Raw genomic sequence first — 26,581 nt, 5'->3', positions numbered from 1 at the left:
ATATGTCTGATAATGGACTGTTATCCAAAATATACAAAGAACTTATATAACTAAATAAAACACAAACAACCTGGTTAAAAATGGATAATGGGCTGGGGATATAGCTCAGTTGGTAGAGTGCTTGCCTTGTAAGCATTGTAAGCACAAGGCCCTGGGTTCAATTTCCAGTACTGCCCCCCCCCCCAAAAAAAAAAAAAAAAAAAAGACAAAAGATCCAGATACCTCACCAAGATGATATAATAATGTGTAAAATAAACATATGGAAAGAAGCTCTACATTGTACGTCCATAATTAATCGCTATAATTAACCAGAGTAGAGCAATCAAACAGCACATGGTGGGCAGCAGAAGCAGGCAAGGCAGTGACAGAATCAACAACCAATATCAGGAGGTTAAGCTGCACTCTTGCAATTTATATAGCGCATGAGGATTGTGAGTGTCATGGAACCCACTGTGATGGTATGGGAGATCAGCCAGGTGCAGGATGCAAACAGCTGTAAGTGAAGTTGAGCAAGAAGTACAAGCTGCTGTGTACGTAGAGTCCAACAGATAGACAGGGCTTTGTGCAGTAGAGGATGAAGGTGTCCAGACTTCCTGGGAGGCATCCTCTCTACAGGGTTCAAATTAATATAATATCCAGTACCCTCAAGGTCTTCAAAAGCATTGTCTCCAATCAATTCTAAGGTTAAGAGACTGCTAAGAGCCATTTAGAGGGTCATGGAACACACTTCTGGCTATACCTGTAGGCCTGGTTTTTGGCCCCCAGCTGGGTGAAACTTCAGACACTGGACTATTCTTGGGGACACTTTCCCCTTCCTAACTCTTCTTTGTCTTTTTTTTCTTTCTTTTCTTTTCTTTTCTTTTTTTTTTTTTTTTCTTGTTTATGAGGGAGAGGAGATGGTTCTGTAGAAATTAAAAAAAAAATTAAACATGCTGTGTTTAAATACGTCAAGGAAAGATATTTAAAAAATCCCTATTTATTGCTACAGCTCTCATAAGATACTTAACTATATCTTTTTGAAGAAGAGACCCTGAATCTTTCAAAATTCTCTCTAACCCAATTGAAAAAAAAAGTTAAAAAGCAAAACACTTCCTTCAAGGGAAACCATCCTATGAGTGGAACAAATGTCAATGGATTATAATGGTAATGGTATCTGGGAGCTGAGGTATTGGTTTTTCTTTCTGGGTAACAAGGCCTGGTGGGGTGGTCACATACATATGATAAATAATGCTGTGAAACTACCTGTTGTAGCTTGGATCTGGAGTATCCCTCAAAGTCTCATGTGTTATAGGTTTGATTGCCTGGCTGTGGCACTACTGGGAGGTGTTGGGACCTTCAGGAGGTGGGGCCTAGTGGAAGGAAGCTAGGTAATTGGGGTTGTGCTCTTGAAGGAGATATTCAGACCTCAGTCCCTTTGCTCTCTCTGTTTGTTTCCTGACTGCCATGGTGTGAGCAATTTTGTTCTACTATATGCTCACTGCCATGATGTCCTTCCTCACCAGGGACCCAAAAACCAATGTATAAATGATCATGTGTCGAACTTTCTGAAACTGAGCCAAAATAGATTTTTCCTCCTATAAGTTATTAGCTCAAATATTTTGTCACATCATGGAAGCTAACATATAAGCACTATGATATTTATAAGACAAAAACAACTGAAAAAAAGTAAAACAAAACAAAACCCGCCAACAACAAAATCACATGTCTTAAGGATGGAAACTTCATTTTCTGGAAAACCAGCTTGATCTCTACAATATCCCTTTTATCATTTGTTACCCTACTTAAGGATCCATGATTTCCTCTTGATTTTTTATTCATATGTGAATTATGACAACTCCTTATTCAATTTTATGGCCATCCATGGAGTGTTTCCATTTATTCTCTCAAGTAATATTTATAATTGTGATTAACATGTATTACTCTTTTATATTTCAATCTTTAAATGCATTAGATTACTTAACTTGCCCTTATACTGTTTTTTCTTTTTTACCATTTCCTACAATCATGGTAGTATACTTAGTATCCTTGTTGATGACACTTCCAATACTTGTTTCCAAAGACTTGCCTCAGTATCAAGGACTGTCACCTTCATCAAGCTTTATAGATCTCCTCCTTTGGTCTTAACTCTGGGTTTCACTTTTATTCAATCTCTGTAACTTAAATGCTAATATGGCAATAATGGCCTATCAAATTCTACCCATCCTCTTCTTTCATGTTTTATTTCCACTGAATTTGCTCTTAAACTTCATTTATACTCTCAGTATTTTTACCCTTTTTTTATCCTAGTCAACTAATTTCTAAAAACATCATTTCTATATTCATTAGTATGTTAAACTTTTTTTTAAGTTTTATAAAATAAATAAACATCCTTTACCCCACATACCTTCTGGGCACTGCCCTACCACTTCCCTGATGAGTTGTGAATATGCTGTCTACACTCTTCCTACCCTCCTCTTCCTCATTACTCATTCTCTTTTGAATTTCTCTCTTCCTTCTCTTTTGACAATACTCTTGCTAATGTTTTACCAGTGACCTCTGAATTGCCAATCAAAAGGCAATTTGTTAGTCCTCATCTTAATTTGCTCATTCTGAAGTATTTAATTTCATTGATTACTTCTTTTTTCTTGAATTTTTCCTCAGATGACTTTCTCTGGGTTCTTTCCATAGCCCATAATTATTTTTTATACCGATCTTTATGAGCTCCTCTTGCCCACAGTTATTCAATGTTTGTGTGCTCTGATTTCTCATCTTTTGATGTTCTTTTCTTCTCATTTGACATTCTCCCTCCATGAATCAAACCATTAGTAATGTTGACATTTTATCTGACTGGGTCATAAAATACTTAATGAACCCATCATCACTGTATGTCAAGATTAAATCCCTTTAACTGTAATTTGGCCATGCAATAAAAAATTTCCATTCATTTCAGAAGTTTAGAATTTTAACTAAAGCCTCAATTTTGAGTACATAGTTGTTAAGAACTTCATATTCTAAAAAAGAAATATTCATCATATCTCCGTAGGACTTGCCAGAAAGTGGTCTAGGCAATGGGACTGGAGATTAAAGCTATGTGTGGAATCATTTTGGAGCCTGAACCTTCAGATTTAATGGAGAATTGGTTGAAAAGAATGAAAAGCAGAAATACTGAAGAGTTGGAGTCATGAAAAGAACATATACTCACTGAGACAATGAATTAATTGACATGTCTACTAAATTTCAGTGTAAAATTATATAATTTGTAAAATGTCAAGTGAGATGATGGCTTACCACTTATATGGTCATCAAGACAGATTACTTAAACATCAAAATTTTCATAATATTCCCTTGCAATAATTCAAAAGAGAAATAACATCATGATTTTGTTATTAGATGCAGGATAAGATTTAGAACTTTATTGAATTTTGAAATTCTTATAATTTATTGAGAATTTTTAAAGTATTTATGAATTATGTTAAAGGATACCACAGTCTTTTTTCCAAGTAGGTGGCATTCCACCTGGAGACTATAAGACAGTGTGTTGAATTGATTAGGGTCATGGATTCTGGAGCATTTCTATTTGGGTATAACGCTCACCTTCCTATTACCTTTATGAATTGGGACAAATGCTTAATATTCTGGTGCCTTAGAATCTTCATCTGTAAAGTGGAAATAATAGTATTTCCCTTTTGTTGTGAAAAGTATATGATGTAGTACAAAATTCTTAGAATATTGCCTGACAAAACCAACTGTACTTAGTTTGGTATTATTATTATTATTATTGTTATTTTGTATTTCAGAATCATGATAGAATTCCACTGGAAAAGGCTTGAATGGTTCTAATTTTCAGAATTACAATATTAACTTGGAATAAGCACTTAAGAAATAGGTGGAAAATTGAGGTGATTCTAAATCTGAGTTTATAAATTAATCTTTATTGAATCAACGTATAAGTGTTGTACTTCGCTGCAGTTCTAGTTCATGTTTGACAGTTTCCAGAATGGTGATGCATTTCTGAATGACATGTTGAACACTTTTAACTCATATCGACTACTTCCTTTCCCCTCCCAGAAGAAAGACTTTATGTTTCCATTTTACTGAAATGCATTTGCAAGGCCCCTGCCAGGAGTGTACCTCTTCCATTATGTGATAAGTAGTTGTGCAAATGTTTCTGTGCCATTTTAATGAATATGATCTGCATTTATCCATGTAGTCTACTAAAGATATTCTTATTTTTCCTATCATGTCTTCTCCATGAGTCAGCAATATTCCTCAAGTTTAGTAATCATGACCACTTTATTTTATTCATCCAATTCCTCATGGCATAGATCTGTATACTTTTGGGTGTGTTTTGTATGAAAAAAAGCTTAAGACACCTTGGGGACTCATTTACTGAAATAACTTCTCCAGGAGGAATCCTGAAAGAACTAGGTCAAAAACCCATAGAATTATATAATTTTTTTTTTTTTTTTTTAGCTTGAAGGGACCTTAGAGATCACTTTTTCTATATCCTTCATTTTACAAATTAGGAAACTGAGTCCCAGCATACCAGCGGCAGATCCAGAATCACAACTCCGTCCTGGCAACAGACAAACCCCAGTTCTCATTCAGCAGCATCCATCCACTTTGGGATTAGGTCTTTTATTTTCCAAGTGATTTCTGCATATTATGGTGTGTGTGTATGTGTGTGTGTATGTGTGTGTGTGTGTGTGTGTGTGTTAAGACTTCACAACCCTATCCGATTACAAAAACAAACTTAACACACAAGAAAGAAGAAATGATAAAGTATAAATCAAAGGGAGATTTTTCTTTCCATGTGTCTTTATTAACATTATTATTAAGAAGAACTGTGCTGAAGACAAGAGAAAATTTTAGGGAATAAAAAACATCATATCAAACCTGTCTTTTTTTCTGGAATAATCAGAAGATTTGAGACCCTTCACCTTAGGGATCATCATCTTGGAGAAAGGGTCATTCATGGGGTACCGTGATAACGTGTCACGGAATGTGTATTTAATGTGTAGAGGAGGGAGACGTTTGTACGAAGCTAATCTGAAAGTGAAAGGGGGCAGGGAGGGATGCGCCTGAGAAGAGGGAAATAGGTTTGAACCAGCGCAGGCAGGTGGAAAGAGGGAGGGGTCTGCATGCGCGCAGAGTTTCTAGGCGCCATGTGAGCTGTCTCCGCTGGGAGGGGCGAGGCTGTCACTCGCTGGGGCGTTAGAAGCCCGAGAGCCGCTTGGAGAACTTGGCCCTCTGCAGAGTCTGGTCACTCGCACTCCTCTGGGGACCTCAGAAGAAGGAGGACCTTTGGCCATGGGTGAGTGTGCGAGCCGATGCGGACACGTAGCCTAAAGGCTCGGCGTGGGGACGAATGTTATAGAAAGTGAATGTTTGGGGTCCTCGGATTGCACCCAACACCAGTCCCCGTGACCTCCACCCGCAACCAAGAGCCGGTCTCTGGGCTTTCCCTAGGGGCGAGGAGGGGATGAGGTGGGAGCCAGAGGCGAGGGCAGGTGCTGACCATTTAAAAGGGCGAGGGAGGTGCTTTCGACTGCAGCCTGGGGGTTCGGAATACGGTGCCCAGGACAGTGTCTGAGGAATACAGAAAGGACTAGAAATAGCGGACGGATCCAGGAAGATCGTTGTTCTCACTTGTTCTTGTGGGGTTTGGGGAGCAAGCTGAGACGGGGCACTAGAGATGGAAACTTCACAAAACTTCCAGCTCTCACAGGTTCGAGTAGAGGGAGGCGCCTGGACAAGGAGAGACTGGGGACAAGTTCCAGTCCCAGAGTCAACCGAGTGCTCATTTGCATAAAGCGCTTGGAGGCTGAAGGCAGATTCATCCCCAGCTAGACCTGGATAAGTAAGCATTAAGGTTAAAGGACGTCCAGAGTGGCCCAGGTCACTGGACAGTAAAGGTACGCGCCGTTTAGCTTCGCTCGAGTTTGCAGGAGTCCGCGTCTTTGCAGTTCAGCGGCGCAGTTTGGAACAGTCCCAGGAATGTTGGGGGGGTGGGCTGGAGGGCGGAGAACTGGGTGTCGGTCGATCCCAACCCTGCACGAGGAGGTGGTGAGAAAAGTTCGGGGAAGAGCCAGGGAGAGGTCAGTGGGGGAAAAAAAATCACCCACCCCTGAGGACTTGGTTTGGTTTGTGCAGCGTATCAGTAAAAGTACCCGGGCAATACTGCATTTCCACGGTTACTTATTAGCTATCCACCAGCGGTCGGGGTTTACTATTCAAAAGCCAGAATACTCACTTCTTCCGGTCCAAGTCCATTGCCCACCCCTCCCCCTCATCCCCCTTGTCCTTTGTTGTGAGGGATTTCTTCAAGAGTAAAGGAGGCCTTTGGGACTGACGTGCTCCTGTTGAAATTCCTAAATTCCCACAGGCTCAAGGGTTAGGGGATGCTTTGACTACTAATCGGTGGAGTTTATAGACACTGGCCAACTTGGAAGAAAGGAAAAAAGAGAAGGCTGAGGACATTTTTGCCTATGAATGTTAGCTCTGATCAAGACATTCATAGTCTCTTCTTGCTTGACCCTGGAAAAGCCTTAGAAAGAACCATTTTTAGGACCTTTGAATAAAACAGTGTTGGAAATGATCTCCAGAATACACTGTTTTAAAATGTTTTCTGAATAGGAAATAATATTTTCAGGGTATAGGAGATAAACACTCTCAAGTGGAACAGAACTATAGTTAGGCTCTTTTTAAATTTTAACTCAGCATATAAACTTGTTAGAGTAACACGGGGGGATTCTTATAAATGGAAAGTCAAAATAATTAACTCAATGTAATCTATTACTTGATTACTAAATGCATCAAGATGCTGTTTTGATCCAACGTAATGAAGTAACTACAAAGAATGACATGATTTACTCTTACAAACTTGAATATGAGGGGACTGGTTACCAGAGGGTAAGTTGCTCACAATTTTATAGTTAATGATATCCCTAACATGCTTTTCCAAATTATAATGGAAGCAATTGGTCCTGCATTTTACCTCAGTCTTCAGGATAAATTGTCCATCCCAAATTACAGATAAGTATGAACTGAAGGGGGTGGAGTTAACAACTGAATTGTTATAATAATCTGGAACTTGACTATAACTCTTAGAAAATATCTATAATCCCACAGATATCCAAAATTTGTTTATTGTTTTTTTCTGCCAGAAATGAATTATATTTTTCTTCTTATTCTTGAAATGACCTAAAACTCATGTGGATGTCAAGGACTTAGTGGGAGAAAAGTAGCAGGGAGAATAAGTGAGAAATTAGAGGTCAGGAAAGTAGAATAGGTACTTAACTATAACTAGTGAGAGCATGAAGCCAGGACTCAGGGTAGAGACTCAGAAAAGCAGTGCAAAATAAATTAGGAAAAGCCAGCCAGTAGATGAGGTTTAAATGAGAGAAAGAAGGAAGGAAATATCTCCAAAACTAGAGAAACATTTGATCATTAGGGTCATATTTCTCTTCTCTTATTTGCCTGTGAAAAACAGAACTTAGTTACTTTGTACCATTTTTATTTAGTGGAAGAAGGGATGGTAGGGGTTCCAAATTGGAGTCTAGATTGCTAGGAAAAGAGGGAATAACTGAAGGAGAATGCTGAACTATACCAGCAAGCTGGATCCATCTTTTTCCTGTGATGCTGACTGAAATTTGTCATTTACAGAAAGAAAGATGGTGCTATGGGGTGAATCATGGTTCTTATTTGTCTAAGAAGAGGAAATCCCTCCTCTAGCATTGTGGAAGAATGAGAGTAATCGGTTAATCACACATTATGAATAATTTATGGTCATCATATCTATAATGCACAAGGCTAATTCTCAACAGAAGTTATTTGCAAAGTAGGCATATTGAGATTTTGGCATCTCTTACTTTTTCTTTTTGTTCTCTTTTCTTTCCTTAGTGATGCTCTTGGCTTGTGTAGGTATGCAGGAGGGTTTTCCTTTGCTCCAAAATTCTGCTTTCCTCAAAGGATACAACAAAATGTATCATACTAAAAATGCAGAGCTAACCATTTGCAAAGAGTATTTGCAGTTCAGCTGCAAGACTGACTTTAACCATCAAGGTCCTTAATGTGAAATTTCAAACTCTAGTGGAAAGATATAGAAAGATAGAATCAGGGATATTTTTAATTTCTTTCCTAACCATGCCACTCACTGCCCTACTTGACCATGTTTATGTCATTCATGTTTACTGTGACACCATTAATCTTTGTCTTGTTTGTAAAATGATATTGAATATTATTTAGTTTGGCAGATATTACAGGAAGTTTCATGAAAGAAGTGGTATGGAACTTGATTTGGAGGAATGAGAAAGATTTGGGAAGGGAAGAGATAGAAGTAAGGCATGGAACTGGATCAACATGGTGAAACTTGAAGTTGGAGAGTTTTCAAAAGCAATCAGAAGAATTGAGAAGATACACAATAGGAAACAGGGATTCATAGAAGTTTCTTATGATGAAGTTAGCATTTAAGTAACATAAATTGTGTTTTTAAAGACAAAGAATAAGTTGGTTAGGATAGACCAATTGTTCAAGTAATCCTGGAATAATACAGTTTATGTGTAGGCCAATGTGGTAATAGTGGAAAAGGAGAACATAAGATGGATTAAAGATATGTTTTATGAAAAAATTCTATAAAAGCAGGCAACTAAGCAATATGGAGGAGAATGAATAGAATATATTCTCTGGAGATTTGAAACCTTGGAGATTGGGGGAATAATGGGTTTCTTTTTTCATAGAATACTGAAAGGATAAACCAGATGGTTTATTTTCTCTGTGTTTTGGGCAATTAATTAATTTCATTTTTGAAATATTAATTGAGAGGTGATTGCTTGCTCTCTGAATACAAATGTTTGGTAGGTTGGAAATACGTAATGAAGATTTAAATTTAATAAGGCAGAAGAATAAGAAAGTAAAATTACAATTTGAGGGTTACCATCCCTTTAGTGAGAGCTAAAGCCACATTTTGAATTATCTGTGACAGTATAGGAAATACTGGTTAAGAAAGGATAAACCCTGTTTGGAGGAAGAACACCAGCTACTTAAATGTTCTCATTGCTCCCAAATTAGAACAAATGAAATGTGACATGATCGACATTAGATCCAAAAGTCTGTATATTTTGATAAGAGAAAAAAAAAAAAAAACAAGATGGAAATAGTTTGTGGTGGTTCAACTTCAGGAAAAACGGATTTGGTTAAGGATCTATAAAATTGTTTACAAATTTAGGTAAAAAATAATGAGATACAGTATTGTCCTGAATTTATGCTCTTTTTTCGGGAACAATATGACACTATAAAAGCAGTCATGAATAAGGTACAAAGTGCTAAGGTTTGAAATAGGAGAGGCAGAGGATAATCCCATGTATTTTGGGGTGGACCCCAAATCTCTGAAATCTTGTTTTTTTTTTTTTTTTACCTCTCTCTCTTTTGATGAAGGGAGAGGGTGGGGAAGATTTCATAAACTTTTGTAGATCAAATCTTGATTCAGTAATAATTAGAGAAGACAACAGGGAGGAAAGATAAGATTTTTCATTAAGAAAAATCAAACCATTTTTATAATTCTAGACTACTAGGTAATACTTAAAGGATCATTTGATCTCTAGTATATTACTTTCCTGAGATGATTTTAATGATCTGATAATATTCTGAATGAGAGAAAGATAAACTAATGTAGGCAGCTATTGCTGCCTAATAACTGTCCCCCAAACAAGTGGATTATCATTTCTCTCTTGGTTCTTGTGAACAATTCTTCTGCTGAACAATTTTCATTTGAAGTCTTGTGCTGTTGCTGTCTGACGTTGGCTGGGGATTCAGCCATCTGAAGATTTGATTGAACTGGTCATTTAAGAGCTCACACAAGCCAGGGGCCTTGGCACATGCCTGTAATCCCAGAAACTCAGGAGGTTGAGACAGGAGGATCACCAAGATCAAGGGCAGCATCAGCAATTTAGTGAGGCCTTAAGCAACTTAGTGAGACCCTGTCTCAAAAGAAAAAAAAAAAAAAAAAAAAAAAAAAAAAAAAAAACGGCTGGGGAATGTGGGTCAGTGATAGTCTTTCTGGGTTCAATCCCAAGTCCTGAAAAAAAAAAAAAAAAAAAAAAAAGATTGCTTACCCATACAGCTAGCAGTTGATGCTGCCTGTGTTGGCAGTTTATCTGGGTATATCTTTGGGTTTTCCATGAAATGATGACAGGGTTCCATGAAGAATCTCAAGAATGAGTGTCCCAAGAAACTCAAGCAGAAGCTAACAGGATTTTTACAACTTAGCATCAGGGAAATGTTAGAATATCACTTCTGCTGCATTCCATTGGCCATAAAAATCATCAAAAAGCAGTAAGATTCAAGGGTAGGGAGATTAGGCTTGTCCTCTTAATAATACCAAGAGTAGCATGCTTACAGGAGGAAAGAAGCAATTAACTAATTAATCACCTAATTGATCTCATTCCCCAAAGTGATGTCTCATAAGTGTGCTTCACATTACATTTACAACTAAAATCTCAGAGTAAGTTCTGTGACACACATATGATAAATGAGTGAATCTTTAATTAGAAATATGAAGAAATGTAGTCACATTAAAATCTCACATCAAAACATTTGAGTGTGGAAATTCAAGCCTGCATGGCAGTGTGTTGGTAGAATACTGGGATACACTGTACTGAAAATAGTTTCAAATAAAAGTAGTTAATCTTTCTGTGTTCATTTAAATCTGAAGTTTCTAAAATCATTGTAAATTATTGTTCATTTTAGTTGTAATTGAGTTTGTGTTATAAATTGGAGTATAGATCAATTATCAAACATTTTGTATTAACTATTTTTTTGTTACAATAAATAGAAGCTTTGTAATGATTTGCTTAGGAGTGGCTCTATTTTTCAAGAATGTGTTAGTTTTACATAATACATTATTTGAGTAGGTATGGTGTCCTTAGAGACTTAATATACTTATTTTTGGAAAAGACATAGTTAATTATGTCAAGATTGAACTTCATAAAACTTGTCATGTAAATCTTTTTGTTATTTTTAATTTGCAATGTTTAAAGCTGTCATTGTGATTAGAAAAAAATATAGGTCCTTTCTGAGACAATTGAAAAACAAAACAAAACAAAAAATTAGGGTAAGTGAGATAGGTTTAAATCCAAGGACAGAATTAGTTTCAACCTAGAAACTTACAGGCCTTAAAAAAAAAAAAATGGATTCTTAACTGTGTTTCAACACGTTTGACTTGAGGTCATTCTATTTTCAACTGTTTGAAAAGAGGTGAGGAAATGAGGATAGATGATGGGAAGCCATATACTCATGACTCACTGCCCATAATATAACAAGCCCCAAACCCCAAATCTCAGCAAGAAAAGAAGGCTAGTTGTATAAACACTGTGACTGGAATAATACATGAGGAATCCAGGAGGAAATATGACAAGACGTTAAGACAAATTCATCTATAATTTGTTAAGATATTCATTCACTGTTCATAAGAGATCTGTCCCTGGTAAATAAGTACTTTTGCTATTTCTATAAACTCTTATTTTTCAAGAACCTCTTAATTTTACTGTGAATTGAAAAAGCTTACAGAATATATTAAGCATTGATTCTTGGGTCCTGACTCTTAAGCTCCAGATCCAGAAGGCTGGGGCTTCAGAGCTGGCTCTATAGTGTTAGTGCGCAGTCCAGCTGATTTCCAGGCAGGAAGTCTGGGGTGTGCTTTGCGATAGGAACTCTAGAATGCTTCTCTCCCTCATCAAGCTAAACTGAGCTGTCCCTTACAAACGTTGTTCCTTTACTTGTAACTCTAATATATTTTTTAAAATTCATAATTTGCTCATGACTCAAAAAAATAATTAAAAGCTCCATTTTCATTTCTGTTTAATTTCACTATAAATTTACTAGGTCTCTACAGTTGCTGTCACTTTTTCCCTACCTGTCATTCATCAGCTTTATAGAGTGATGTTCTCTGGAGTTGACTGAAATGCCTTCCCTGAAAATCACTAAAGACTTCTTGCTTAGAGTATTATTTATGTTTATATAACTTCCAGATGTGTTCTTCTGTGCTTAGCTGTCAACTATCTTCACATAGTTGTCCTCCTAGTTCTTCAATATCAGTGTGTTCAACATTGAAATCATCCTTCCAAGATCTGACTAACTGTCTCCATTGTCTATCCTCACTCCTTCCTCTACGATGCCTTTTGTACAGGGATACTAGCAGAAAAAAGAAGGGGCACTGGAACAGTGATCTGAATGTGATAAAGGCTCAAGAAGTTATAACGTTTTTACACATTGGTAGAATAATATGGTCAAGCCATGAATTCAGAGCACAAACACCTGGGGTTTAGTGAACATTGCATCTAGTAAAAGTCTGCCTTTTATGCATGCTCTCAATGTCTTGCCTCTGTGTTTATGATGGCAGCTGTTCTCCCTGTGTTGTAGTTATTTGTTAATATGTATTTTAATCTTTCATTATTTGAGGTCACATCCAGACTCTGAAGGCAGCCACTTCCAGACAGTTGGCAAAGAAATCATCCAACACCCATATTGTTATGCTATTTGTCCAAGGTTGACTGTTGTGCTAACTAAGAAAGTTAGAAAAACACAGAATATTAAGTCATTTTACAGAATAGCGCATTTAGCCTTAGTAATGGCAGGAAAAAAAGGCAAGATTGTGGAATGAGTATACCTGTCCAGAACAGGGTTAGGGATACTATTGTGAGAAGGACTCGACCCTAGACCAGAGGTCTTTATGAAATAAGAAACATTAAGGCAAGAAGGACTTGGAAAAATCAACTGAGATGTGGATCTGAGAGAGTCAGTGCAATTTCAGGAGAGTCACAGAAGGAAAGGGTTTTGTTCTAAGTGACCTACGGAGTTCAGTACAATAGGAAGAACAGAGAAGAGTAAAACTTATTTTGCTTTAAGGGATTTTTAAAATTGATGTAAGACTACTAAAATTAAAGACACTTTATTAAAGGGGTGAACATATAGGTTTGCTCTCTTAGAACAGATTTTAAAAATCAGAAAGGAAAGAAGGAGAGAAAGAAGGGAAGGAGGGAACGAAGGAAGGAAGGGAGAGAGGGAGGGGTGTGGATGGATCCAGGTCAAGTGAAGACTTGTTGAGTAGGAAAGAATTGCTAGAATTGTTCCATGTTTTAACTACCAGGGGAAATGTCCTGTGGGAGAAGCATAGATTGAAAATGCCATGGAATGACAGAATGTCTGAACAATTTACTACAAAATTATCTAATAATATCAACAGTTTGTATTATTTAAATATAGTTTTAAAAGTTAAAACATCCATAAAAGTGTTTGATGATATTTGAGGTCTTCTAAAAGGTGAAATAAATATGGTTTTTGATTGTTTTACATTGTTATAATTGCCCAATAAGGATGTATCGTGTTCATTTTGATAACTGCATCATTTTTATTATTCTTTTTTTAATAGAGCATAATTGTATCTTGAATAGCAGGAACATGTAGATCAATACATGATCTATGTTCAAATGATTTAATCAGTCAAAAGAGATGAAGCATATTGTGGTTAAACATTCTCTAGACCAGGAGTCAGAAAATGATCATTTGTATCTCAGTAACTTGGCTATTATTGATTGGTGCTATGTTTTCCCACAGGTATAAATGAAGACTTGAATTAAGTGCCCAGCATGAGTTCAGTCAGCTCTAACTGCCTGTAAACTAATATCTAACTGACTAAACGTTTTTAAAAGATTATATTCGGCCCCATATCCTTGTCAGATCATGAGGAGATACATCCCTAGCTTGTATCTCAAAAACTACCCACAGATTTTTATTTGTTAGTAATTCTCTGTGGTTTCAACCCTGACTTTCTGTCATAGGCAACTCCTATGGTTCAACCATAAGATTTGGTATTTTTCTTTTTTCTTTTTTTCTTTTTTTTGTATCCATAGATTTCTTTTTTTTGTATCCATAGATTTTTAAAAAAAATTCTTATCAAATGAGGATTAAAAAAATCAACTGAAATTAAAAAAATCAAACATGCAGTATTTCCAGGAGTTATCTGAGGCTTCATTAGTCCATATACACATTGCTCACTTTAAATTCATTGTGTATTATTTTGTCTAAATGATTAATATGTACTAATAATTTATTTTTAATACATGAGAGAACAAATTGACATATTTTAACAAGTATGTTTCTATTTCTTATGCTGGTAACTAGCACCCTAAACTTTTAATATATATTGACACTTGTTTGTGTATGTGGGAGAGAGGTTCTTGTTTATCCATTTTGTTTTATTTTTTATTTTGTTTTTACTTTTTTATGTGAGTCTAAGATAGTGTCCTGTGAAGTCAATATAATGCAAGAGGTATCATTTTACAAGTCCTAGAAATGTTGTTTTTAATGACTTTCTCCGTTCTTTGATGGTAAAAATTACCACTATGGTTAAACCCTAGACTCTAAATCCCAGACAAATATATTGCTTCCATTTTAAATATCAAGGCATAGAGAAGGGGTTGATATCTGATAAAATGTAACTCACTGCTACCCTTTTGGATATAATATTTTGTTTGTTGTTTCCTTTATTAAAGAAAAAATAAATATTCAAAAGAAAAGTGCGGAAATGGTGCTGAGCTTTCCAAAATTCTGAACACTGTATAATATTTAGTGAGTATTTTCTATTAAGGTAGGTCAACTATCTACTTTAGTCAATATTCGAAGTACAGATTATGAACACTGCCTACTTATGGAACTTTCTGCATTCTTATTTTAATTTTTCTATTAAATAGTACATAAAGGGTAAGAATTTACATACTAGACATATGAAATGGTGACAGAGATTATCTGTTATTGTCATTATTCCATGTACTCCCTTCTTTTTTTTTTTTTTTTTTTTGGTACTGGGGATCAAACCCGGGGAGTGGTCTTAACCACTGAGGCACATCCTAGCCCCATTGTTTTTTTTTTTTTTTTTTTGGTGGGGACAGGGTTTCACTGAGTTGCTTAGGGCCTCACTGTTGCTGAGGCTGGCTTTGAACTCCAGATCCTCCTGCCTCAGCCTCCTGAGCCACTGAGATTACAGGATGGGCCACTGTGCTGAACACATATGCCCTTCTTTTTTTTTTTAAAAAAAAAAAAAAGAAGAATACAATTTTATTTTTTAAATTATATGTCAGAAAGCAAACTCAGGATGATATTTCCAGAGAGAAAAGTGTCAGAGTAGCTATTGATGAGAGTGCACAATTTATATTTTTAGTATACAAATGACATAGAAATCACTAGAAAAATTAGTTTTAATTAATTTTATTCATTTTGTAGCAATTACCTTAATGGTGTCTCTTTAACTAACGTGATAAATACATTGTGGTTTAAATAAGTCAATATACTCAACTCAAAAAATTAAAAATTTAAGAATACTAGTAATAATTCACGAATCTGATTGCAGTGTCTTAAAACTTTGTTGTTACAGAATTTTTTGTATGTAGGGCCACCAAGTAGTCCATGGTAGAAGAGTACTCCTCCCAGAAAAAGCAGCCTCTTGAATTTATTTTAGAGTTGATTTGATTGGACAGATCTTTCTAAGCCTCATGCTCACTCTGGATCTGCACAAAATGATATAATGATACAGAGTAAGGATAATTTCTGATTCCAAAGCACTTTATGCTTGTTTGGAAATATGAAACTTGGCACACCGAACACTTATATGAGAATTCTGCAAGATTAGGCCAAGAAATCTAGATCAAAGACAATAATTGCTAAAACCATTGTTAGGGAATAGAAGGTATCTGTGGAGGCTTCAATCGTAGAGTTTTTGTGAATGAGAAATTGGAGGGCTGGTGACTTTGTTAGGAAATAGAGGTGTGGGAGTAGCCCCAGAAGAGCAGGGAAAAAGCTGTGGAGATGGGATGAGCATGGTCTTCAGATCCCATCAGAATCGGCTTCCCCTCCAGCTCTTCTTCAAAGGCTACTAATTTTTCCATCTTCTGGAAGCGGTTTTAGGGTCAGAGTCTTACAGAAATTGTAGAAACCATGCAAATAGTGCCCTGGTGGGACGCAAAGGAGAGGTTCTGCAAACCCCAGCACCTTATCCTTCCTGTTTTCTCACCCTGTTACTCCAGCTCTAAACCTTCTTGTTTTCCTCACAGAGCACCTAGAGACTTGCCCCATTGGCTCTCTGTCTGCTCAGACCATCATGACTTTCTTTCTATTCAATCTAGACCTTAGTCAATGGTCCAACTCTTCTTACTCAAGTATTTTTCCCTCTCTGGTTCTTTGTTCCAAAACATCTGGATTATCATAGCATCCTGTGGAGGAAGGCTTGATATAGGATTAAGAAAATCATCCTATTACATGGTTGCCCATTTCCAATTTTGAGTGATACCATCTGAACTGATTTGGTTAGAGATGTTAACAGTAAAGAAGGAAATACTAGAAATAATGAGAGAAATAATGACAAGAAAAGGCAAAACCAGAAGATAGGGTATTCACATGGCGGAGAGGAAGGAGTCACCAAGAACAAGAAGAACAAGGCAGGAGAATTGAAAGTTCAAGGCCAGCCTGGCAAGACACTGACTCAAAATAAAATAAAAAGAGCTGGGATGTAGCTCAGAGGTTAAGTACCCTATGCTCAATTGCTAGTACCACAGAAAAAGTATTAAAAATAAAAATTATAAACTTTAGTTATCAGAAAATGTGATAGAATACAATACAGTAATGAATAATAAGATATCAACAGTTATTTCATTATTTAGCATTATGAAAATCTTTTCCTTATTTCATCTTTTTAAACACTATAATACTTGCATGATTTAATTGAGTTGGAAGGGCAAAGAAGACAGATCCCTTTCTCTTAGAAACTTAAATTTCACCTTCTTACCTTTAGGTCTCTTGCATTTTCTTTGTTTGCTACCCTGCCCCACCCCCACTTTCTTGCCTTTTGATGGCTTTTAAAATTCAGATGATAAATGTTTAAAGAAGACTATTATCTTGGGATTGAAAGACTCATTCAGTTCTTTCCTATCTTCTGTGTTAAGGACTGATCCCAAATAGCATAATTAAAATAAAACATTCTGAACAGGTAATTGAAAAAATATCTAATTAGATATTCATAATTACACCTATTAAATTAATATGTAGTGCTATATGCAGATGAATTTTGTGATGCAAATGTACACAGGTGGTATGTCCCTATTGGTAAACAGAACTTTAATATGGTCTTCCAATTCCTGCAAGGCCTTCAGAATTGAGGTACAAGTAGCTGTTTGCTCTCCTCAAGTTGAGTTCTGTTTTCTTTGTCACTGGCTTTCTTCCTTGGTCCCAGTGGCTGTAGCTCACTGTTTATTTATTGGCTGTTTAGTATGGAAAAACATCTAGTCTTTTAACTTTGACAACAAATCAGAGTAATGAGCTTGCCCATCACGCTACATTGGGTATAATCTTTGCCTGTTAGGCTCTTGGCTGGTTTTGCTGTACTTCACTATCCTGAAAGTTTGAGAAATCTGACTGCTTTGTTGGTTGTTGTTTTCCCATTCTTATTAACACTTGCCAAACCTTTTGTCATGCATCTTTAGACTCATGACAGCTTCTAGGTCAAATTTCAGTTTTGATCATTGCATCCTTAGAAGTAAAACTCAGGACAGAAATAGCCAGTTCCTTTTCAGTGGTTGCAATGGATGCTGATTAGCTGCATGCTGGTTGTTGAAGTCATAGCAACAGGTCCTACTTACTATCTTTTAGGCATCTCAATTAAGTTTCTTTAGTCTTTGAATATATAACTACAAAAAAGTTTCATCTCCTGGGGAAAATGAATATGTTCTTTCATTGGAGAACAACTTCATAGAGTTCATTAGTAATTCTTTCCTAGTGTTCATTTCTGAACAAGTAAGCTAGAAATTATTTGTATTTCTTCCTTTCCTTTTTCCTTCCAGTTTTCATAATTAGATGTTCAATGGATGTAATTTTTAAATTTTTAAAGTGATTACTTGCCAAATGGTTGGGGACCAATCCTTAGGTTACCAAGCTAAACATACTCATCAATAACAAGAGAAAATATATTAAGGTTGACTACAGAGAAAACAGAGAAGATAGCTATGGTTACTTCATTTTTCTAGAGAAAGGTAGATGTAGGAAGAAAACCTGTATTTTGTATTAAATTCTACTACTATATAAAATATGAATAAAATTGGATTTTTTCTCTTTTCACAAGTCACAAATAATTGTAATTTCTTCCTATATAAAATCTTTGTGGCATAGAATTATAAGGTTTAGACTTTTCTAAACTATTTTTTCAATCAATTCATTTATTTCTAAGAACACCTAAACAAATTAGCCTTCCTTGACAAATTCATAACTATTATATTTTTTGATTAAGAAAAATTTGTTTTCAATTTCTAGATCCACTAATTTGCAAAATCAATCTAGCTTCTCTAAGCTTCAAGGAGCTTTATTTTATTTGTAGCCACAATAATAACAATAATATTATTACCCCACATAGTTGTTGAGATGAATAAATAGGGGAATGTATGTAAAAAGTTTAACAAGTGTCTGACCAAGAGAAAGAATTCAGTAAATATAAACACACACGCACAATTGACTATAAAAGTAAGTTTGTCATAGCAATGTTTTAACTCTTCATTTTTTAAAAAATTGATTCTATAGGAAACTCTATATCCAGCTTCAATTAAATTGTTATTTATTTTTGAAAACCAATACATGTACTGGGAATATAGCTCAGTTGGTGGAGTGCTTGCCTCACATGCACAAGGCTTTGGATTCAATCCACAGCACCACAACAAACAAAGAAACAAAAACCCCAATACATACTGTAATCGTGTATTTTCTTTGGAATAAACTGATCTGTGGCATTTGTAGAGAGGAAATATTATAAGAAATACACAAGAATTAAGAGATAGACATTATTCAGAATGCATTTAGGGATGGTTGCTAAGCCTAACTGCATAACCCATTCATCAAACGATTTTTAAACTTGCTACTTGCTGGACAGAACACTTAGTGCTAGGTACTGCCAATACAAAGCCAAAATATGATACCTGGTGTAGTAATAAAACATTAGGAGTTACCTGGTATAACACATGCTGAGGTAGAAATTTATATGTTGTATATGAGCAGAAGACACTAGTTACATTTCCTCCTAAAATGTCAGTTAGGGATGTCTAGAGATATGTTAGAGATGACCTATAAAACTTGAAAATGGTTGGCCGGGCATATGGATCAGAGTTAAAGCATTCCAGACAGAGAAGAAAAGTAGTCCTCCCTTACCTGTGGTTTTGTTCTCTGTGGTTTCAGCTATCAGAAGGTCAGAAGTGGGCTAGCACCGTATTATGATGCCTATGTCATTCACCTCACTTCATCTCATCATGTAGGCATCCTATCAGCTTACATCATAGGAGGCAGAAGGGTGAGCACAGTAAAATAAGAAAGTTTGAGAGATCAAGAGACCACATCATATAACCATTACAGTATATTGTTAAAATTGTTCTATTTTATCATCATTGTTATCTTTTGATGTGTCTTATTTGTAAATTAAACTTTATCATAGATATGTATGTGTAGGAGAAACCATAGTATGTATAGGGTTCAGTCTGTCCTTGGTTGTAGAAATCCACTGGGTGTCTTTGAGTGTATGTCCCATGAATAAGAGGGGACTATTGTAGTACAAATTAAGTATTGAAACAAGAAAAGGAAGTGTTCAATGAACTGTAAGCTGAATACAGTTAACTGAAGTATAGAAATGGCGGGGGGGGGGGATGTGCACTGGTTTTAAGAAGACTGAAGAGGTATACAAGAGATGGGGAGTTAAGGAGTCTGAAATGACATACTAACTGGTTGGCCTTTATTGCAATAAGACTGGGGAGGCACTGCTGGGTATTTGAGGGATGGATAAGATAAATTAGATTTTTAATGAAGAAAGACAATTTTAGCAACAATGGACCTGAAAAATATGATAAGTAGGATATTGAAAACAACAAAAAGTATAAGAAAGAGTATTTTTAAGAATAGACTTTAAAATATCAAACAAAATCCTAAAAAACTAAACTAAAAGTGTCTTTAAATTATTATTTTCAAATAACACTTACTGGAATGGAGGGATAGTTAAAGGTATGAAATTTCATTTTCAGTTTAAAGAAGAAACACCAAATAATTATCTCAGCAGATACAGAAAAATTATTTAATAAAATTTTATAAAAATGTATGGTAAAAACTACAGGCAAATTAAAAAAAGAATAGATATTTATAAATTGATCTAAGGTATCCTATATAAATCAATAAGTAACATTGTATTTAACATCAAAACACAAGAAGCATAAAAAAAAAATGTTAAGAACAGGATAAACATGTTCACTCTCACCATTACTACTTATCACTGACCACTGACCTAACCAGTGGAATCAGAAAAGGAAAAAAACAATTATGAATGGAAAAATTGGAAAGAAATAGGCCATTTTTCCATTAATCAAGATGATATGCTTGTTTACATAGTGGCTTAAAGAGAATGTAAACAACTAGAAATGATAAGAGACCAGAGAGAGCGTTTGGCTTAGATCAACATATCTACGTATGAGCATTCTTGTATGTTAACAATGCCAAAAATTAATTAAAAATCTTATTTTTTATAGCAAAAGCTCTTTTAAGAATCCTAGCAATGAATGTACCAAAAATATTTGAGAGTTTAATAACAGAAAGTGAAGGTGAACACTTGATATATTTTATCTGGTTAGTAATTATGAAATCTCATTATCTGAAATATTCCCATTCCTTTTCAAATGTGTGTGTGTGTGTGTGTGTGTATACATGTACACTTTTCCAGTTGAATTTCAATAACATTTCCAATGGAGTTTTTATGGAATTAACTAACTGATTGTACCTATGTATATACAAAATGACATTTTACATATTGACCTAATTCTGAAAAAGGATCAAGAAATAGAGGGAGACTTAGGCCTAACACATATGCAAATTTATTCTGAAACAGTAGTAGTTACAACTATAGTGGAAGCACTAAATAAATACATAAATAGACCTCAGTGAAGGTGCCCAAATATATTCAGATACCTGTGTATCTTTGATATGTGGTAGGGGAAATTACTAATTATTGTAGGACTATTCAAGAAAAGATCTTCAAAATTATTTATTTATATGAGTAAATAATTTTACTGTTCCACTTTTATCCCTTATGTAAAAATAAATTATTGCTCGATCTACTAAGTATCTAATTTGAACCACAATCTTACAATTACAAAGAAAATATGAAAGAGTACATTTTTAACAGACTTTTCTAACTCCAGTAATGAAAATACACAGATGTACATTCACTTGGAAAAATTATTTGTCTAATTTTTATAAAATTAAAAATATACTTAAAACGATTGAGATACCCAAGAGAAATTAAATTTTTTTTGTGTGTGTTAGTCAGATTTTTGTTGCTGTTACCACAATATCTGACAAGAACAACTTAGAGGAGGAAAGATTTATTTTGGCTCAGTTTCAGAAATTCAGCCCGTCATTGGCAGGCTCCAAGATGGAAACATGGCAGAAAAATGTAGCACATGAAAACTGCTCAGCTCAGGGTAATTGGGAAGGAGAAAGAGAGAGAGAGAGAGAGAGAGAGAGAGAGAGAGAGAGAGAGAGATACAGAAGATATAATCCCCAAGGGGACAAGCCCAGTGACCTACTTCCTCCAATGATGCCCCACTTGCCTATAGTTACCACCTAGCAGTCCATTCAAATTATTAAACCATTAAATGGATGAGGTTACAGCTCTCATAATCCTCTCTTTTCACTTCTACACATTGCTTCATTGCCTAACACATGAGTGTTTTCTGGTCACATTTCTAGATCTACAACATTTCACTCAAGAATCTGTAGATGAATGTTTATAATAGTTTTATTTGTAGCCATTTACGATGGGAAAAAGCCCCAGTATCCTTCAACTGGTAAATGCATAAGCACACTCTGGTTTTGCAATATAGTGGAATTATAATCAACAATAAAAAGGAAGAAACTACTGATCATAGAACATCAATAATGCATGCTAAGTGAAAGAAGTCAGACTCTAAAAGTTAACAGTCCCATTTCCTTGAGAGGGTAGATAAAGCAACTTTTTAAAGATAAAAGACATATCAGTAATTAACAGGGGCTGAAAGTAGGGTGAGTGGTTGAGCACAAAGAAATGATAATTTTGTGGAAAATTGTTCTGTATCTTGCTTGTGGTGGGGGTTATGTGACTGTGTACATTTTCCCAAAGTGTTAGAACTGTAATATAAAAGCAGTGGGATTTACTATATAGCAAATTAATATCCCACTTAAAAACAGATCAAATCAGAAGCAGATGTGATTAGATATTAACCGTGGTTGATTTTGAGTGGCAGGTCATTTTTGCTATATTACTTTATCCTTTTGTTTTCAGAATAACAATAAAAAATAAAAATTTTTTTGCTCAGTTTTTAGTATATTAAGAATTCCCTCTAGAAAATATTTCCCCCTTTGCTCCAAACCCTGTATTTCTACCTCTCTATTATTTCTTTTTCTCTCCATTTCCTTTACTTTCACACAATTTACAGTCTTTTAGACATAATAGAAGTGAGAATTTCTGTAAACTATATTCAATTAAAATCTTTCAATTTATTCAGTCATTAGTAAATAATACAGTCCATTTTAGTATGTATTAAAATTGTTTAAATGCCATTTTAGTTTAAGTGGCAAAATGCTAATAAAATCAAATCCTTTTCCCAGGGAGCTGTTGTACTTATGGAGGTAGAACCTTGGGATCCTTAGCTCCTGAGAGCCCATGTGTACATAAGTCTTTTCAGAGGTTAAATCACTACTTTAATTGCCAACACAAATATTTTAGATTTTTTTCAAATTTGAAAACATGTATTTTTCAAAATTAAAAACGTTTTCAGAAATATGTCTCAATTTTTACCCTGTAATATGTGAAAACATAATTATTACTGTATCTTATCAACCAATTCAATGTCCATTGGAAGAACTTGAAATTATTTTTGATGAACATTCACATATTTACTAGAATAGTCCTGTTAGTAGAAATTTATCTTAAACATATGGAAGATGATAATAAGGCCTCTCTCAGCAAGCTAAATATTCGTGGTTCTGGGGTTCAAATCCTGCTTTGCTTTAGTAGATTTTCAAAATTAGGTGTTATAAATTTTGGGGGTGGGTAAAATATTACATTTACAAAATGGTAAATCAGCCAATATACTCAACCTCATAGGAGCATACAAAACTCACAGAGCAAGAAGCCAATGGCTCTGTTTGTAATACTACTGCTACTCCTAGCTATTACTATTATTATTTACTTTTAATTAGCATAGTACAAATAGAATGAAGCTATTACCTATTAGTTGTTGAAGAATAAGTCGTATTTTCAGCAGAATGTGGTATATAAGATTCATTTTTTCCCTCTCTCTCTCTCTCTCTGTGAACTGCTGTGGTTCCAGATCTATGAGATTGACTTTAAAATCTCAGGAGCTGTAGAAATAAAGGTTTAATAAGATTGATATTTGCTTTTGATCATAGTTTTGAATTAGAATGCTGAACTTAAGAATAGAACAATTGACTCAATGATGTGATAATTTTTGCTTATCTCATACCATCTGGAAAAGTTGTGTTTAAATAACCTCTTAGGCAGTGTTGTGATTAAATATTCAGCAGTATAGGTTAGTGCTTGCTTGAAAAATAAACCGTTAATATATGGCATTGAGGAGTCTATAATATTTGTAAATTTATATCTCATGGAACTATAGCCAGTCTTTAAATTATTGTGGCAGTTGTTTTTTAGTCAAAATTCTATTTTTCTTCAAATAATGGATCCTGATCCAATGACTGTATATTTTAATTAAGGAAAGGCCAACATTTACCTGAAATTAAAGGACAAATTTATTGGGAGTGATTGTAAAATATTCATTGAAATTTTTCCTGAAAAGGTTCTATGTTTCAGTATGTAAAAATTTTGCCTTAAACTGAGGCTTTTCTTGGGCCATGATGAAATAGATAATACACTGGATTAAGTCACCGTCTTTACTATGATTGATTGTAAATATAGCTGTGTGGTTAGCAATTCTCAATCAGAATTGTTTGGAGACCTTTTAAGGAGTTGAGATATTTGGCCCACTCATAGAGATACAATTTCAGTTGATCCAGATTAATGCCCAAACATTGGTATTTTTTTAAGAGCTCAGTACTTGAATCCAAAATGCAGCAGCCAAGACTGAGAACACCTGAATTAGACACTTAGGTCTTTTGTTGCTTTGTTGTTCATTAGCTCAGGATAGACTCATTGCTTCAAAAAATAATGCCTGCATACCAGTGGGTCACACAATAAAGATTTCTTTCTCCCGTAAACCACAGTCTGGTGTGGGTGTGGGGGAGGGTATGTGGAAGAAAATGCACAGACACTGACCACTTTTATCTAAAAGTGACACCACTCCCTAAAGAACTCAAAATTTTCCACCTGGTAAATTAGAGAAGAGAGAAAAAGGAGGAATCAATGGGATAGTTTTGTGTTCAACCCTGAATTGACATATATAACACCCACAATTCATTAGTCAAATTTAATCAGAAGGCTTTGTTTAAATTCAAGGAAGTCTGGGATTCTAGCCTCATATATGACTTTGAGAAAAGAAAACGGGGTTTCATGAATAGAGAACAACCCCTGCTACAGTCTCTTAATCTGATATTGAAGACAGATTTTGATTAAAATAGGTACAAAGATATTCTAACATAATTAGTGAGTGATTGTATCTCAAGGTTTGCTTTAGTTTTTTAACATTTGTACAGCATCTTGAAAAATAACATGTAATTATTTTAGATGTTCATAAAATCTGGATAAAAAACTTTTAAAGATGATAGCAATGATGTGAGGAACATACAGCTGTGATATAGAGGGTTATGTGGTGTGCATCAGAAGGGGAAAGATTAATCTGAAGAGTTTAGGAATTTAAGAATGTTCAGTTAAGAGTCACTCTGTCCACCTTTCATTATAAAATATCACCTCTTAAGAAAAACCAGAAGTCCCTACTTTTATTTAGGTATTAATGTTAGTGTATCAAATAGATATTTGATATGATTTATACACTTTACACCTTATAATCTGTACTTCATAGCCTTAACTACTCATGCTAGAAAGAGAAAGTTATTGACCTTGCTTTTAATTTTTGTATCAATATTATATTGTGTAAATGTACTTTTCTAATCACAAGGCTCTTTTGGACAATGACTCTTTTTAAGTAGGGTTCATATATATTGCCATTGTCAGACATTGAGAAGAATAATGTTTCCACTTACTAGTAATGTCTAGGTTTTTTTTTTCTAAAACTCTTATTTCAAAATATTATAACACCTTTGTATTTATCAAAAAGATCTTAAAATCAGCATACTGTAGTGATACATGCATGCCAATGTTTATAGCAGTGCAATTCACAATGATTGAGATTTGACATCAGCCTAGGTGTCCCTCACCAGATGAGTGGGTAAATAAAATGTGGTATATATACACAGTGGCGTTCTCAATGATAAAAAAAGAATGAAATTATGGCATTGCAGGTAAGTGAGTGGAAGTGGAGAACATTATACTAGGTGAAATAAGCCAGATTCACAAAGTCAAAGGACTAATATTTTCTGACATGTGAGAACTAGAGAGAGAGAAACAGAAAAAAAAATAATAAAAAGGAAAAGGAGGCAATCATGAAATATGAAGAAAGAACAATAGAGTAGAAGAAGGGATCTAAAAGGGAGGGACAGAGGAGAGGAAGGCATGGGGAAACACTGGGGAATGCAATCGACCAAATTATGCTATATCTATGTTTGAATATAGTATAATGAATCCCATGTGTGTGCATAAAATTATAATGTGCTAATTAAAACAACAAAAACAGTGGGAGAAGGGTGATCAGTATAGCAAGCAATCTAGGTGGTAAGGAATGGGATGGAAAGAGAAGGTACTAGAAATGAGATTGATCAAATTTTATGCATGTACAAATATGGCATAATGATTCCCACTATTATCTACAATCATAATGTGCCAATAAAAAAGATATTATTATAGAGCAGTGAGACTTTTATTTTCCTTTGTTATAAACACATGAAATTGAAATAGTTGCTTATTTAATAATATTTGCAATCTCAAAAGACAGTGCTAAGTAAAATACTATTATAACTTTGGTTTTTATATAGGAATATTAAAGATATGAACTTTGATTTTCAGTTCATGATAGAAACTTCATTTATTGGGACATCGAAAACCAGTCTGGCTTTAGGAGAATCAGGTCAGATTCTAAAGTCTAACTTTAGAATTAGTTTCTAAAGTCTTCTGTCTCAGACATGATTTCTTTTAAAGACCAATTCTTCAAACTGTCTTAAAATTTATTTCTGCTTTTTTACTAATCATTTATTCAAAAAATAAAATATTACTTTAGTATTTCAACACATTTAATAGCATATTAACTTGCAGAATATTTATACAAATTTAGAGAACCAGGTGGTTTTCGTGATTTAGTTAGGTAAAGCACCTCTACTTATTAGGGAATGAAGGATTTCATATTTGCTTTGTTTTTTTCTAGATTTATTCAATTGTGTATTGTTTCTGTTTAAATTGAGGCACTTCTTC

The 26,581-nt window shown here is 34.8% G+C and overlaps 1 protein-coding gene across 1 annotated transcript in view; it reads left to right on the top strand.

Moving 5' to 3' along the window:
- Positions 1–5,138: 5,138 nt before the first annotated feature.
- GPM6A (glycoprotein M6A) overlaps positions 5,139–26,581 on the top strand; it is a 314,459-nt gene continuing 293,016 nt past the window's right edge. The window contains exon 1 of the mRNA XM_079141042.1: positions 5,139–5,293. Within this exon, the coding sequence (XP_078997168.1) occupies positions 5,290–5,293 (4 nt within the window). The 5' untranslated portion in view covers positions 5,139–5,289. The remainder of the gene's footprint in view (positions 5,294–26,581) is intronic.

This window comes from Sciurus vulgaris (genome assembly GCF_902686455.1).
Source record: "Sciurus vulgaris genome assembly, chromosome: 5".
NCBI classification, from domain to species: Eukaryota; Metazoa; Chordata; class Mammalia; order Rodentia; family Sciuridae; genus Sciurus; species Sciurus vulgaris.
The sequence above is the reverse complement of the archived record's forward strand: the minus strand, read 5'-3'. Positions and strand labels throughout refer to the sequence as shown.